At 43.7% G+C, this 13,658-nt stretch overlaps 1 protein-coding gene across 1 annotated transcript in view; it reads left to right on the top strand.

Moving 5' to 3' along the window:
- The first annotated feature begins 990 nt into the window (after window positions 1-990).
- The window catches only part of naaladl2 (N-acetylated alpha-linked acidic dipeptidase like 2), a 290,768-nt gene continuing 278,100 nt past the window's right edge, over window positions 991-13,658 (top strand). Inside the window, exon 1 of the mRNA XM_014216734.2 lies at window positions 991-1,168. Within this exon, the coding sequence (XP_014072209.1) occupies window positions 1,126-1,168 (43 nt within the window). The 5' untranslated portion in view covers window positions 991-1,125. The remainder of the gene's footprint in view (window positions 1,169-13,658) is intronic.

Below are 13,658 nucleotides of genomic sequence, written 5' to 3' on the forward strand. Positions count from 1 at the left end.
ATTATTGAGCCAAAGAGCTTTGATGATAATTATTATCACCATATGGAGTGGGCTTTGATCTCCCCTGCCAAGACTCTGAGCACAACTGAAATGGTTTCTTTATGTGCTCTTTCTCAATGGATTCCTTCCTAATAGACCATATTGTAATATTTGCCAATTTTCTTTGTCATTCCACTTTTTAATATTGCCCATTGTTGGCATCCCCCCAAAATATCATTGTTCCTAACAGGGAAATGGTTTCAGTTTACATATCCTCATGAATTTCACAAGTTGATATATTGAATGTAAGATTAGAAATGGCAAGCTCTCCCATTGGTATCGCTGTTCTAACACATATCTAACACAGACATTCCTTTTTTACAAGAAAGTAGTGACTGAACTTTATCTGTGTGAATTTGAAATTGGGTTGCAATCAGATAAAACTTTGGTATTTTGTAAACCCTCAAGGTTCTATGGATTAATCAACCTGTCCTATGACAAATTACGATATAGACTTGTAGATTATGTTGTTTTGAAAGATACTTTGATCGCCAACAAATCATTTACTTTTGTTTGGATTAGTGTGGGACAATCCCATAGACTGGCACAAAGCTGTATTAGCGGTTTTATCCTTTCCATTGTGCTTGCGGGTGAATATCCCTCACATATAGGAGGTTGAAATGTACCCTGTGTCTCACATGGGGGAAAACATGCTGGTTGTATTACTGACTACTACAAACATGAAATCCTTTAATAAATTCCCTATCTCTTTGCTTCTAAGAAGGACAAATATTCTCAGAGTTTAAACATGAACATATGACGCACAATAGAATGTTTTCTTTTTTTATATATATATATATATATGAAAGTGAAATCTGATACCTTCACAACATAATAGAGTAGCTTTGCTGCTTATGCCTGTATAACAGGTGGGTCCAGTGTACAGCAATGAGGAGGAAGTGATGTCAATCAACAGCAGAACAGGTTAGATTAGTACAGGTGAGCCAGGAAGCAACCTATGCTAATGTCTGTACATAAGAAAGCCTTTCTAGTGTTACAGCTTAGTCGGCAGGACGGCAGTTACATGGGAGCCTATTAGATAACCTATTTCCCTGTCCCTGGACTCACACAAACAGGGAATTAACAATGGGAGACACACATGGATATTCTAGCGACCCAGCCCTGCAAGGTAAATGATTATATTGCCACACTGTTTGTGCCACGATTCTGATCGATCCATTGAATGCAGCGCCTCATCTGTGTACTGCTTTCCCTGAATAGGAGAAGTTTGCTGGAGCAACAGCCGCTCCTCTATTTCCTGGGTCTGTTAGACTGCCAGCCGCATGCAATGCTCTATGTTTGTTACTGGTGGCTGGCTCTCTGAAGAGAGAGGAGATACTTTTTGTGTTTAATAACATTCATATGAGGAAGGTAGGAGGTTTGAAAAAGACGAGCGCTAGCGTTATTCTGTCTCTCCTCTTGCTGGCACTCTCTGCTGGAGGAGAGAAGCAACCCACAAGCTGGCTGTAGGATAAAAAAACAGGTGCTTCTGCTGGCTGGCTGGCTGCAACAAGGGATAAGGTTTGCTACTCCGTTATAGATTTTAACTGACAAAAATTTCACAACCAACATCCACTCATTTGAGACAATTAAATTATACAGTGGTTAAGCTAAATTTTACAGTCCATTATTTATTTACCTGGTATTTACTTGGAATTACATGGTAAATTGTCAATTACTCAATAATAACTTAATAATTACTCTGTTCTTTTGCTTCTTTAGGATTGATTAAAACAAGCAATATTTCACACTATTTGGTACCAGCGAGTTACTATTGTATTACATTCTTTGTAAGTGTGAGAAAGTACCCATTGGTACCAGATATTTTAAATGCAAATACCAGGCAAACATCAGGTGAAACAGGACCGTGAAATAAAGTATTAGCCATTTTAGTAACAGTAAGACCTGTCTGAATTTGACTTCACCTCTCTCTGGCTGTTCTTATTCATTACATTCTCTGTTCGTACATTTGCTTTGTGTTGCTAGCTGAGCTTCTCTTTCTTTCACATCATATACTCTTATATTGGAGATGTCCTGAGTGGTTCAGGAATCCACCTTTGACCCCAGTGGGCGAGTTTTATTTACAGAAAACATTACATTCTGTATTCCTGTCAATGGGACAACTTGTATATGAAGGACCCACTTGTCTATGAAGGACAAACTGTTTTCAAAGTGGGTTTTGAACTTTTTCCATTCTTTTTCTACTGTATTTTAATTATATGAACGCATAATAAAGCTTCCCTGGAATTGTGTGGATTTGTAGTCTATTTTAAGACTAATTTTTGATAGGGGCTCCTGTCCTGTTCTAATTTCATCCTGTGGAGGTCCCTGTACAGTAAGCTGTTCTTCAGCCCAGCGTTGGCATTCCAACCAGGTAGCACATTCATTCAGCTGGCTTAATCTCCTAGGTGGACAGTCAGTGGTGAGGGTGAGGGGAGAAGAAAGGAGAGCACATTTCACTGGATTTCTTTTTAGGACCCAGGTCACATTGTCTACACTTGTTAGATTGACAAAACACATTGTGCTGTTTTCTCCTCGCCCACTGGGGTCAAAGGTGGATACTTGATTAGTTTCTGAATGCAAATTCACTCTCCTCTATCATAACTAAACCTCTTATAATAATTCACATGAAGGCACGGAGCTGGGAGCTAAATGTCAGTTTAGGTTGTACGTGTGGTGTGTTTGCTTGTGAGATGCAGGTCGCGTTTTAGGGTCACATTACAATGAGAGTATAACGTTATTGTACTCCCCTGGCAGAATGTTCTACTTTGTAGTCTGGTTGTTGGCTATGGTATTGTGTTTGCATAATATCAATGAGATAGGGCTCAATAGAACATTTCAGACACTCTGCCATTCTGCATTAGAAAGAGCACTGGGTCAGAAGTTTAGTCTTACCTTTGGCATGAATTTTTCTCAACTTTCCAGAGAGATCATACATTATCTGGTGTTCACCTTTTCTTTTGAAATGTGATCAGATGTGTCTTTTCAGTAACAATGGAGCAGGGAGGCCAGCTACGCTACAGCCTGGTATCTTAGCTGGCTTGGGAAAGCTCTTTGTTATCTGCCCAGCAGAGAGAACGCTCTTTATTATCATCAGACATTGATAAGGACAGGCCTCATCGCGCGTCCGCTAGCTTACAAAGGCAAACTGATACCTCTGAGCTACGTGCCTATTTGGTACCTGCATTTGGTCTTGTCATACAGTCCTGACAGAAAGTTTTAAAGTTAATTTCCTGCAACTCTACACATTTTGCTATGGGATAGAGAGAACATTTTGCAATTTTCTAACACATTTTTTACTGTTTTACAGCTAATTTCCATAAACTCGGCACATTTTGCCATGACTTATACAATGTTAATATGATATCTGAGTGAGAGTGACTAACAAAATCAATGGGGGCCCCCTGCAGGTCAGGGCCCCTCGGCACGTGGCCTTCGTGCCGGGTTGGTAATTTGTCCAGGAATACTACAAGTTCAGTTTGCTTGGTAGACTAACTTACCAATCTAAAAATGTTTAGCTGACATGGGCTAATTGAGTGACTATCAGTGACTGATATAACAAGAGGAAAATTCCTGAGGCACATCCAAATTAGTTTTCTACTATTCTAACACTCAACAGTAAGTTGAGACCCAGACTGAGTTTTTGGGGGGGTCCTCCTAGCGGCCAGGGGCCTTAAGTGACCGCATACAGTGCATTCGGAAAGTATTCAGACCCCTTGACTTTTTCCACATTTTGTTACGTTACAGCCTTATTCTAAAATTGATTTAAAAACTATTTTCAGTAATCTACACACAATAGCCCATAAATAATGACGAAGTGAAAACAGGTTTTCGTACATTTTAGCAGAAGTACCTTATTTACATACATATTCAGACCCTTTGCTATTGACTCAAAATTGAGCTCATGTCCATCTTGTTTCCATTTATCATCCTTGAGATGTTTCTACAACTTGACTGGAGTCACCCGTGGTAAATTAAATTGATTGGACATGATTTGGAACGGCACACACCTGTCTACGGTGCATGTCAGACCAATAACTAAGCCATGAGGTCGAAGGAACTGTCCGTAGAGCTCTGAGACAGGATTGTGTCGAGGCACAGATCTAGGGAAGGGTACCAAAACATTTCTGCAACACTGAAGGTCCCCAAGAACACAGTGGCCTCCATCATTCTTAAATGGAAGAAGTTTGGGACCACCAAGACTTCCTAGACCAGCCAAACTGAGCAATCGGGGAAGAAGGGCCTTGGTTAGGGAGGTGACCAAGAACCCGATGGTCACTTTGACAGAGCTCCAGAGTTCCTCTGTGGAGATGGCAGAAACTTCCCGAAGGACAACCATCTCTGCAGCACTCCACCAATCAGGCCTTTATGGTAGAGTGGCCAGACAGAAGCCACTCCTCAGTAAAAGGCACATGTCAGCCCACTTGGAGTTTGCCAAAAGGCACCTAAAGACTCTCAGACCATGAGAAACAAGATTCTCTGGTCTGATGAAACCAAGATTGAACTCTTTGGCCTGAATGCCAAGTGTTACATCTGTAGGAAACCTGGCACTATCCCTACGGTGAAGCATGGTTGTGGCAGCATCATGCTGTGGGGATTATTTTCAGCGGCAGGGACTGGGAGACTAGTCAGGATCAAGAGAAAGATGAACGGAGCAAAGTACAGAGAGATTCTTGATGAAAACCTGCTCCAGAATGCTCAGGACCTCAGACTGGCGGCGAAGGTTCACCTTCCAACAGGACAACGACCCTAAGCACACAGCCAAGACAACATAGGAGTGGTTTCGGGACAAGTCTCTGAATGTCCTTGAGTGGCCCAGCCAGAGCCCGGACTTCAACCCGATCAAACATCTCTGGAGAGACCTGAAAATAGCTTTGCCGCGACACTCCCCATCCAACCTGAAAGAGCTTAAGAGGATCTGCTGAGAAGAATGGGAGAAACTCCCCAAATATAGGTGTGCCAAGCTTGTAGTGTCATAGAGGCTGTAATCACTGCCAAAGTTGCTTTCACAAAGTGCTGAGTAAACGGTCTGAATAGTTATGTAAATGTCATATTTCAGTTTAGAATTTTTTATAATGGCAGTGTATAGATTGATGAGGAAAAAATAGAATTGAATCAATTTTAGAATAAGGCTGTAACGTAACAAAATGTGGAAAAAGTGAGGTGGTCTGAATACTTTCCAAATGCACTGTATGATGCTTATGCCCAGGGTTGGCCTTGCCCACATGTATCCACTCTTTGAAGGAGGAAAAAAATCCAGAGGCTATAATTAATTTGTCAAGTTTTTGTAGTGGAGCCTGAACCAGGAATAGAAAAGTTGCTTGGAAACGTGGAATGGCACGCAAATGGATATCTGAACAGCGTGTGTATGTTAGGCCCTGTCCTTTCCTTCTCGGTCCATAAAATAAGTGCTAAGCCTCTTTTAGTCCATGTCTTCTTTATCCCTCTTTGCGGCGAGTATTTAAATATGTCAATTTAAACAGATACAGCTGTACAGGAGTTCCTAATGTGTTTAATCTCACAAGTCCTTCCAACGGGCCTAGTTACACAAATTTAGAGCATGTTCACATTGAAGCCTAATCTGACTCATCTGTACAAACTAATCCCTGGGAAGGCATGCAAACTGTTTTCATGCTCAATGAGAGTGGTCATTGGCTGACTATGGATGTGTGGATGTACTGTAGCTCCAAGATCAAAACGAAGACACATTCTGATGTCATGTGTTCACTCAAACATGAGGGGAAAGACTGATCTGGCCCTTCTCAATTTGTCAGCTAATGAAAGGTCAACTGAAGAGTATTTTATTGAGAAGTCAGTACATTTTCCCCTGCCTTCTCTCTACTCCACAGAGCGAATGGATTTAAGGGTAGCAATTTTCTCTCTCCAACAAAGAGGTGTTCATCTGCTTTAGGGCTGGAATCAATCTGTATCGCAGAAGTATCGTGGAGGATCGACATTAAAATGTAAAGGTAATTTCTGATTGAGCCGTGTTACAAACCAAATAACTAGCCTGCTAATATTGTGGCACTCACTAAGTCTATGGGTCTTAGGCCTACCGTAAATTCCGGACAATAAGCCGCAACTTTTTTCCCAGCTTTGAACCTCGCGGCTTAAACAATGACGCGGCTAATATATGGATTTTTCCCGCTTTCAATTTTTTATTTTTTTTTAAACACATTCTGTGACGTGCTCAGTTTTTTGCCGGCATGAAGCTTTCATTAGACCAATGAAATTGCCGAATGGGTTAAGGTCAAACAACTTTTTTGTTTACTGTTTAGATTAAATCGAGCGCTCTCAAACTTCCCATCATTCTGATTACGGTAGTCATTTTGTCACCCTCATCATGGCAAAGACACGGAGAAATGCATATGATGCAGCTTTCAAGTTGAAGGCGATTGGTCTGGCTGTTGGAAAAGGAAATAGAGCTGCTGCACGGGAGCTTGGTCTTAATGAGTCGATGATAAGATGTTGGAAACAGCAACGTAAGGAATTGACTTTTTATTTTTTGTTACAAGCCGTGTTTCGTTAATGTAACGGTTGTCGTCGTATTGAGACCAAAACGCAGCAGGTATATGTGTACTCTTCTTTTATTATTAAGGAAAGAAGGAAAAAAAACAAAATAAACACATACACCAAAAGAAACACAACGACGAATAAACAGTCCTGTAAGGCCATAAGCTATACATGGAACAATCTCCCACAAACTACAAAACAAAACACATACCTATATATAGGACTCTCAATCAAAGGCAACTAAAAACACCTGCCTCCAATTGAGAGTCCAACACCCAAACCTAGACATAGAAATACAAAGAACTAGAAAGAACATAGAAATACAAACATAGAACATAACCCAAACCCCCCGGAATACATAAATCAAATACCCTACTAAACAAACCACCACCCCGAACCATACAAAACAAATACCCTTCTGCCACGTCCTGACCAAAATCTAATACAATTACTCCCTCTGCTGGTCAGGACGTGACAGTACCCCCCCCAAAGGTGCAGACCCCGGATGCACCTCAAAAGAAAAAACTAAAATCCCCCAAAACAACAAAAAAAAACAATTTCCCCCTAAACTAAAGGGAGGGACGGGAGGGTGGCTGCCGTCAACGACGGCACCTGTGCTACACCCCCCCTCCCCAACCCACCTATACTGGAGGTGGCTCTGGTTCTGGCCTACTGTCCTCCAGACTGTAGACAGAGTCTCTTTGCTCCGGACCGTAGGCAGACTGACTCGGTTCCGGGTTGTAGGCAGACTCCTTCAGTTCCGAGCTGTAAGCAGACTCACACATTTCAAAGTTATTGTCAACCTCATTCTGTTCCGGACCACAGGCAGACTCACTCGGTTCCGGGTCGCAGGCAGACTCACTCGGTTCCGGGTCGCAGGCAGACTCACTCGGTTCCGGGTTGCAGGCAGACTCACTCAGTTCCGGACAGTGGGCCGTCTCACTCGGTTCCGGACAGTGGGCCGTCTCACCTGGTTCCGGACAGTGGGCCGTCTCACCTGGTTCCGGACAGTGGGCCGTCTCACCTGGTTTCGGACAGTGGGCCGTCTCACCTGGTTCTGGACAGTGGGCCGTCTCACCTGGTTCCGGACAGTGGGCCGTCTCACCTGGTTCTGGATACTCTGGACGAGGCACTGTTGCCAGACACTCTGGATGAGGCACTGTTGCCGGACACTCTGGATGAGGCACTGTTGCCGGACACTCTGGATGAGGCACTGTTGCCGGACACTCTGGATGAGGCACTGTTGCCGGACACTCTGGACGACGCACTGTTGCCGGACACTCTGGACGAGGGACTGTTGCCGGACACTCTGGATGAGGCACTGTCGCCGGAATCTCGGGCCTGGTCTGACACACTGGAAGCCTGATGCGTGGGGCTGGTACTGGAGGTATCAGCCTGGAGACACGCACCTCATGGCTAGTGCAGGGAGCAGGAATTGGCCGAGTAGGACTGGGTTGACTCTCTGGAAGCTTGATGCGTGGTGCTGGTACTGGAAGTGCCAGTTTGGGGACATGCACTTCAGGGCTAGTGCGAGGAGCAGGAACGGGCTGAGTTGGACTGGGATTACGCACTGGAAACCTGATGCGTGGTGCTGGTACTGGAAGTGCCAGTTTAGAGGTTTGCACTTCCGGGTCAGCACGAGAGGCGGGAACTGGAAAAACTGGGCCATGGAGGCGCACAGGTGGTCTTGATCGCACCTCCTGCACAACCCGTCCTGGCTGGATGGAACTAGCAGCCCTGTACGAGCGGGGTGCTAGTACAGGGCGAACTGGGCTGTGCAGGGGCTTGATGGTTACCGTGCGTAGAGCGGGCGTAGGGTAGCCTGGTCCTACGTGGTGTACCGGCGACCAGACGCGCTGCGCAGGCATCCTCCTACCAGGCTGGATGCCCACTCTAGCACGGCATCTGCGAGGGGCTGGAATAGCTCGCACCGGACTGTGCGAGCGTATGGGCGCGATCGTGCGCACTTCTTCAAACTTCGGCGCCCTCCACTCCATACGTTTCTCCATATAAGCACAGGTAGCTGGCTTAGGGCTCACCCTTGGCCCAGCCAAACTACCCGTGTGCCCCTCTCAAAAAAATTATTGGGGGTGCCTCTCGTGCTTTATCGGCGCGTATATGGCTTCATACCTGCGCCGCTCTGCCTTGGCTGCTTCAATCTCCTCCGGTGGGAGACGGTAATCCCCAGCCTGATGCCATGGTCCAGACCCGTCCAAAATTTCCTCCCATGTCCAATTTCCCTGATAGTCCATGTATTTGTTCCCTCGCTTCTTACCCCGCTGCTTGGTCCTTGGTTGGTGGGAGATTCTGTAACGGTTGTCGTCGGATTGAGACCAAAACGCAGCGTGTATATGTGTATTCATCTTCTTTTATTAAGGAAAGAAGGAAAAAAACAAAATAAACACGTACCCCAAAAGAAACACAACGATGAATAAACAGTCCTGTAAGGCCAAGCTATACATGGAACAATCTCCCACAAACTACAAAACAAAACACATACCTATATATAGGACTCTCAATCAGAGGAAACTAAAAACACCTGCCTCCAATTGAGAGTCCAACACCCAAACCTAGACATAGAAATACAAAGAACTAGAAAGAACATAGAAATACAAACATAGAACATAACCCAAAACCCCCCGGAATACATAAATCAAATACCCTACTAAACAAACCACCACCCCGAACCATACAAAACAAATACCCTTCTGCCACGTCCTGACCAAAATCTAATACAATTACTCCCTCTGCTGGTCAGGACGTGACAGTTAAAGCCTATTTATTTTTGTTACAAGCCGTGTTTCATTAAAGCATATTTATTTTTGTTACAAGCCGTGTTTCGTTAAAGCCTGTGTAAAGTTCATTTGTTTCAATGTACCGGTAGGCACCTGCGGCTTATAGACATGTGCAGCTTATTTATGTTCAAAAAAATTATAATAATAAATTCAGTGGGTGCGGCTTATATTCAGGTGCGCTTAATAGTCCGGAAATTACGGTAGTTAACTAGTATGTAACCTGAATGAATGTGTGCTTTTGCAGTATGTGAGAAATCAGAGTTTGAGGACCGTGTTGGATGCAAATGTGCCCAGGGAGACAGCAACTTACGAAGTTCAAGGTCATCTCGGGCTTGAGCTCTTGGTAGACCAGTCCAAGCAGATTATTAGGTGTTCAGATGGTGACGAAAATAAACATACAAAAAGGAAAAATACCAAAGGCATGCCCGGACTAAAGACTTAAAAACAAACGAAAGGCCTATTGGCCACCAAACAAACTCAGCAGCCTCATGGCATGCCAGTTGTGACACTGACTGGCGGTCACGCTAATTGGCAGCACCTGATGTGCTTATCAACCAGGCTCAACACCTAGACAAGGTTACTGCTGCCCCCTAGGGGAATGAAGTGTGGAAGTGTATTCTGGATAGTGTGTTTGTCTATATCCTAACGCTAACCTTGTCCCCATATCTTAACAGCCAACATATGCATTCACGTTTACCATGAATGCAGTTGGATCTTCTGCGATACTTCTGCGATACAGATTGAATTCAGCCCTTCGTTTATTTAATTTACAAATACTCACTGGCCTGGCATGTCCCAGTTAACCCAGTGTCTGTAAACATGACTGTGGCTCTCAGTCAAACCATTTGAACAGTCACGTGCATCACCGATGCACCGCTTAAATGTCACGGCAGACTTTTCAAACACAGCAGCCGCTGATCTAAGACCTTACTTCTCAGCGCAGTCAAGATATAGAACACAGGATTGACCGCTGACATAGACAGATGTCTGCTTCTTTATTCATGCATTTTCTCTGTGTAATTTCTGTCAGTTGTTAATGTGCTATAGCTACCACTCCCTGGTTTGTCCTGGGTTTCCTGCAGTACAGTTCATGAACTCCTCAGGCAGATTTATTGGTGTGTCGATAGAGTCAGCGCTGCCTGCTATGACATGGCTGATCGCCGCTGAACACGTGGAGGGAGGCAGCCAGCCCCCATTCAGAGCTGGGGTCAGGGGGTCAGGGATTTTGGCTTAACTGGCACTCAGCCACTCACACATCAGGATTGCTGCTAGAGGAGAAACAAGCTTAACGTTTGTCCATGGAAATGCATTTTATGTACAGTACAAGAGCATACAGGCTCTTGTCATCATGTTTATACTGTACCATTCATTCATAACTAACTGTTGTAGCAGAGTAAGCTATACAAAGAATAACATTTCCACAAAAAGGGTGTACGTTTACATTTTCTTGTTGAAACGCACTGTGTGCTTTATAAGAGTTGACCTCATCCTCCATAAGAAATGCAAATTGTTGTGTCAGAATACACTTAGGTAGAGATGAGAGGGATTTGTCCTGTTCTTTTCTACTGATAACTGAATTTTACATGACAATGTAGATATTACTTTACTTGTTCTCCCTATTAACAAACCATGATGAATTACCTAAAAGTCCCTATGTAGTAACTCAGGGCATGTCGGTTCATCAAGTTCAGTTGCCTCGGTTCTCCTCTGTCACTTACTGTGTATGTGATACAGGGTTGGTTGGTTGGTTAATTACAAATAATTCATAACTGCAAACATAAGTTGAGACAAAACACAATTTTTTCATGTTATGAAACTTTTATTAGCTGACGAGACTCAAATGAGAGCTTCACTGAAACAAGATACATCTCCCAAAGAAAGAACAAGAACAGGGCCTATCTGATTTAGTCAGCTACATTCATTAAAAGGCCCAACAGTGAACAGCATTGATTATCACTTGAGCACAGATATTTTCCTAATGACAGCGCTCCCTTAACACTTGGCGCACAATGACTTTGAGATTTTAATGATGCAAACAAGTCCCATGCTCGGGCTCATTAATTAAGCAGTCACTACAAGATGTTGACTAATTGATTACCTCCTATGATCAAATTACAATAGTTGAAAGCAACAGCTCTAAATATGTAGAAACCCCCGACCCCACCTCCTCCTCTTCTGCTACAGTGTTTATTAACCCCATTCTCCCTCATTCTGTGGAGAGAGCCTAGTAAGACCCCATACAAAACAATGACGCATTTCAGCAAAATGACAAAGGGTTATGTGCCTTATATCTTTTATCGTTTGAGAGCAGGACACAATCCACTGGTTTTAACCCGGCCATACACATGGTTCAGTAGGGCCCAGATGGCTGGAGGGTCAAAGCCCTGCCTGCCGTGACTCTGCTGCTCCTTCTCAGGTCTCTTAAGTACTGGGTAATCTAATGGGACTGGAAGCACCACTAAGGCTTAGGCATGGGCCCATGAGTCTCAAGCATCTTGCACTTTAACTCCCAAATTTCGTGCAGGCGACCCATATCTCTTTTAGGCCTATTTAGATCAAGTTAGAGATTTTGTCGTGAATTTAATGGGGAAGGAATTAACACGAGTTGGAACATGTCTGACATGGAGTGTACAGTATGAGCTGATCAAGGCCTCCGTGTTGGATCTTTATGTGTGCTTTGTCACTGATCACCCCCTGTGCAGAGCAGAGCTCCAGTCAGAGCCTGGCTCTGAAGAGGTTTTCTGTCTCTCTCTGTTTAATTACCTCCCCTGTCTGCTGTTACCACCACCTCCATAATTACATATGAATTTGGAATCCGGGCCTAGTGTTATGAACCGCGGATACTGGCTGTGACATTCCTAACTCGTATTATTAAGAGATCTAACATGGCTACAGGTGATTATAGTTATTCATTATCATCTGTTGGCAAATAGGTCAAGAGAAAACACATTTATTCTCATGTATTTCCTTTCAAACATTTAACAGATTTTTTCCCAGGATGATCCATAGTAATAAAAAGTGGCCACTGTTTGGGTAGGTTAGTGCCTTTGCTCTCTGTGAGTAGTTCTGTATCAACAAGGGATGAAACAACAAAAAAGCTATCCGTTATTGACACTTCACCTGCTATTCAGAGAGAGAAGGTTAAAGTATGTTTGTGTGCATTTCTGAGTAATGCAACACAGTGCTTTCAAGTGTGTGCTCCTCCACTGGCCAACTGATACTAAGAGCTGATATGAATCATTTAGTGCTGATGGATGTTCTTCTTCATTTGAAGCAGGAAAGATTCTGCTTGACTGAACAATACCTTCACGCCCAAACCCTGAGACGTCTCATGAAGACTGAATAGAAAAATACCCTGTGTAGAGTGTAGATGAATACTTTAGAGTCAGGGTGTGCTAACAGGAAACAGAGCAGTGATTTAAATGCAGAGGCAGCAGCCATACAGTCAGGGGTGGACTGACAGGGGTGGTAACATCCCTACTCTTACGATAAGTGCCATGGGCTCTTTAGTGACCACAGACAGTAAGAACACCCATTTAACGTCCCATCCGAAAGGCACCCTACACAGGGCAATGTCCCCAATCACTTCCCTGTGGCATTGGGTTCTTTTTTTAGACCAGAGGAAAGAGTGCCTCCTACAGGCCCTCCAACACCACTTCCAGCAGCATCTGGGGTCCCATCCAGGGACCGACCAGGACCAACCCTTCTGAGATTAAGAGGAAAGCCAGTAGTGTGATACAGGGTGGTATGATGGTAGTGAATGCCCATTACTGCTTGTCACTTAATAACCATATTGTATTCACATTACTTTAATAAAATATTTAAGTTGTGTATATTACTTCGTTTTTTTAATTTTATTATTTTTCATTGCTTAAAGTTATTATCTCATCTCTGTTCAGGCAGTAGCAGCCAGCCAGACAACCATCTGACATTATCTCTGTGAATGAATAATCATATTTAGCTATGCTAGTAGTAGCTAGCTGGCTGACTAAATAATTTAACTAGGTCTTCAAAGTAGATTGGGCATACTTAATAAGATTGCTTATTACCATCTACTTCAACTATCAATCGGGTAGAGCTACTTCACCTGTCTCTATCCCTGTCATCATTGTCAGGACTTCCGCCGAAGTCGGGTCCTCTCCTTGTTCGGGCGGCAGTCGGCGTCGCCGGTCTTCTAGCCATCATCGATCCACTTTTCATTTTCCATGTGTTTTGTCTTGTTTTTCCTCACACCTGGCTTCAATTCCATCAATTACTTGTTGTGTATTTAACCCTCTGTTCCCCCCATGTCTTTGTGTGGGATTGTTTATT

The sequence above is a fragment of the Salmo salar genome, chromosome ssa10 (genome assembly GCF_905237065.1).
Source record: "Salmo salar chromosome ssa10, Ssal_v3.1, whole genome shotgun sequence".
Taxonomy (NCBI): Eukaryota; Metazoa; Chordata; class Actinopteri; order Salmoniformes; family Salmonidae; genus Salmo; species Salmo salar.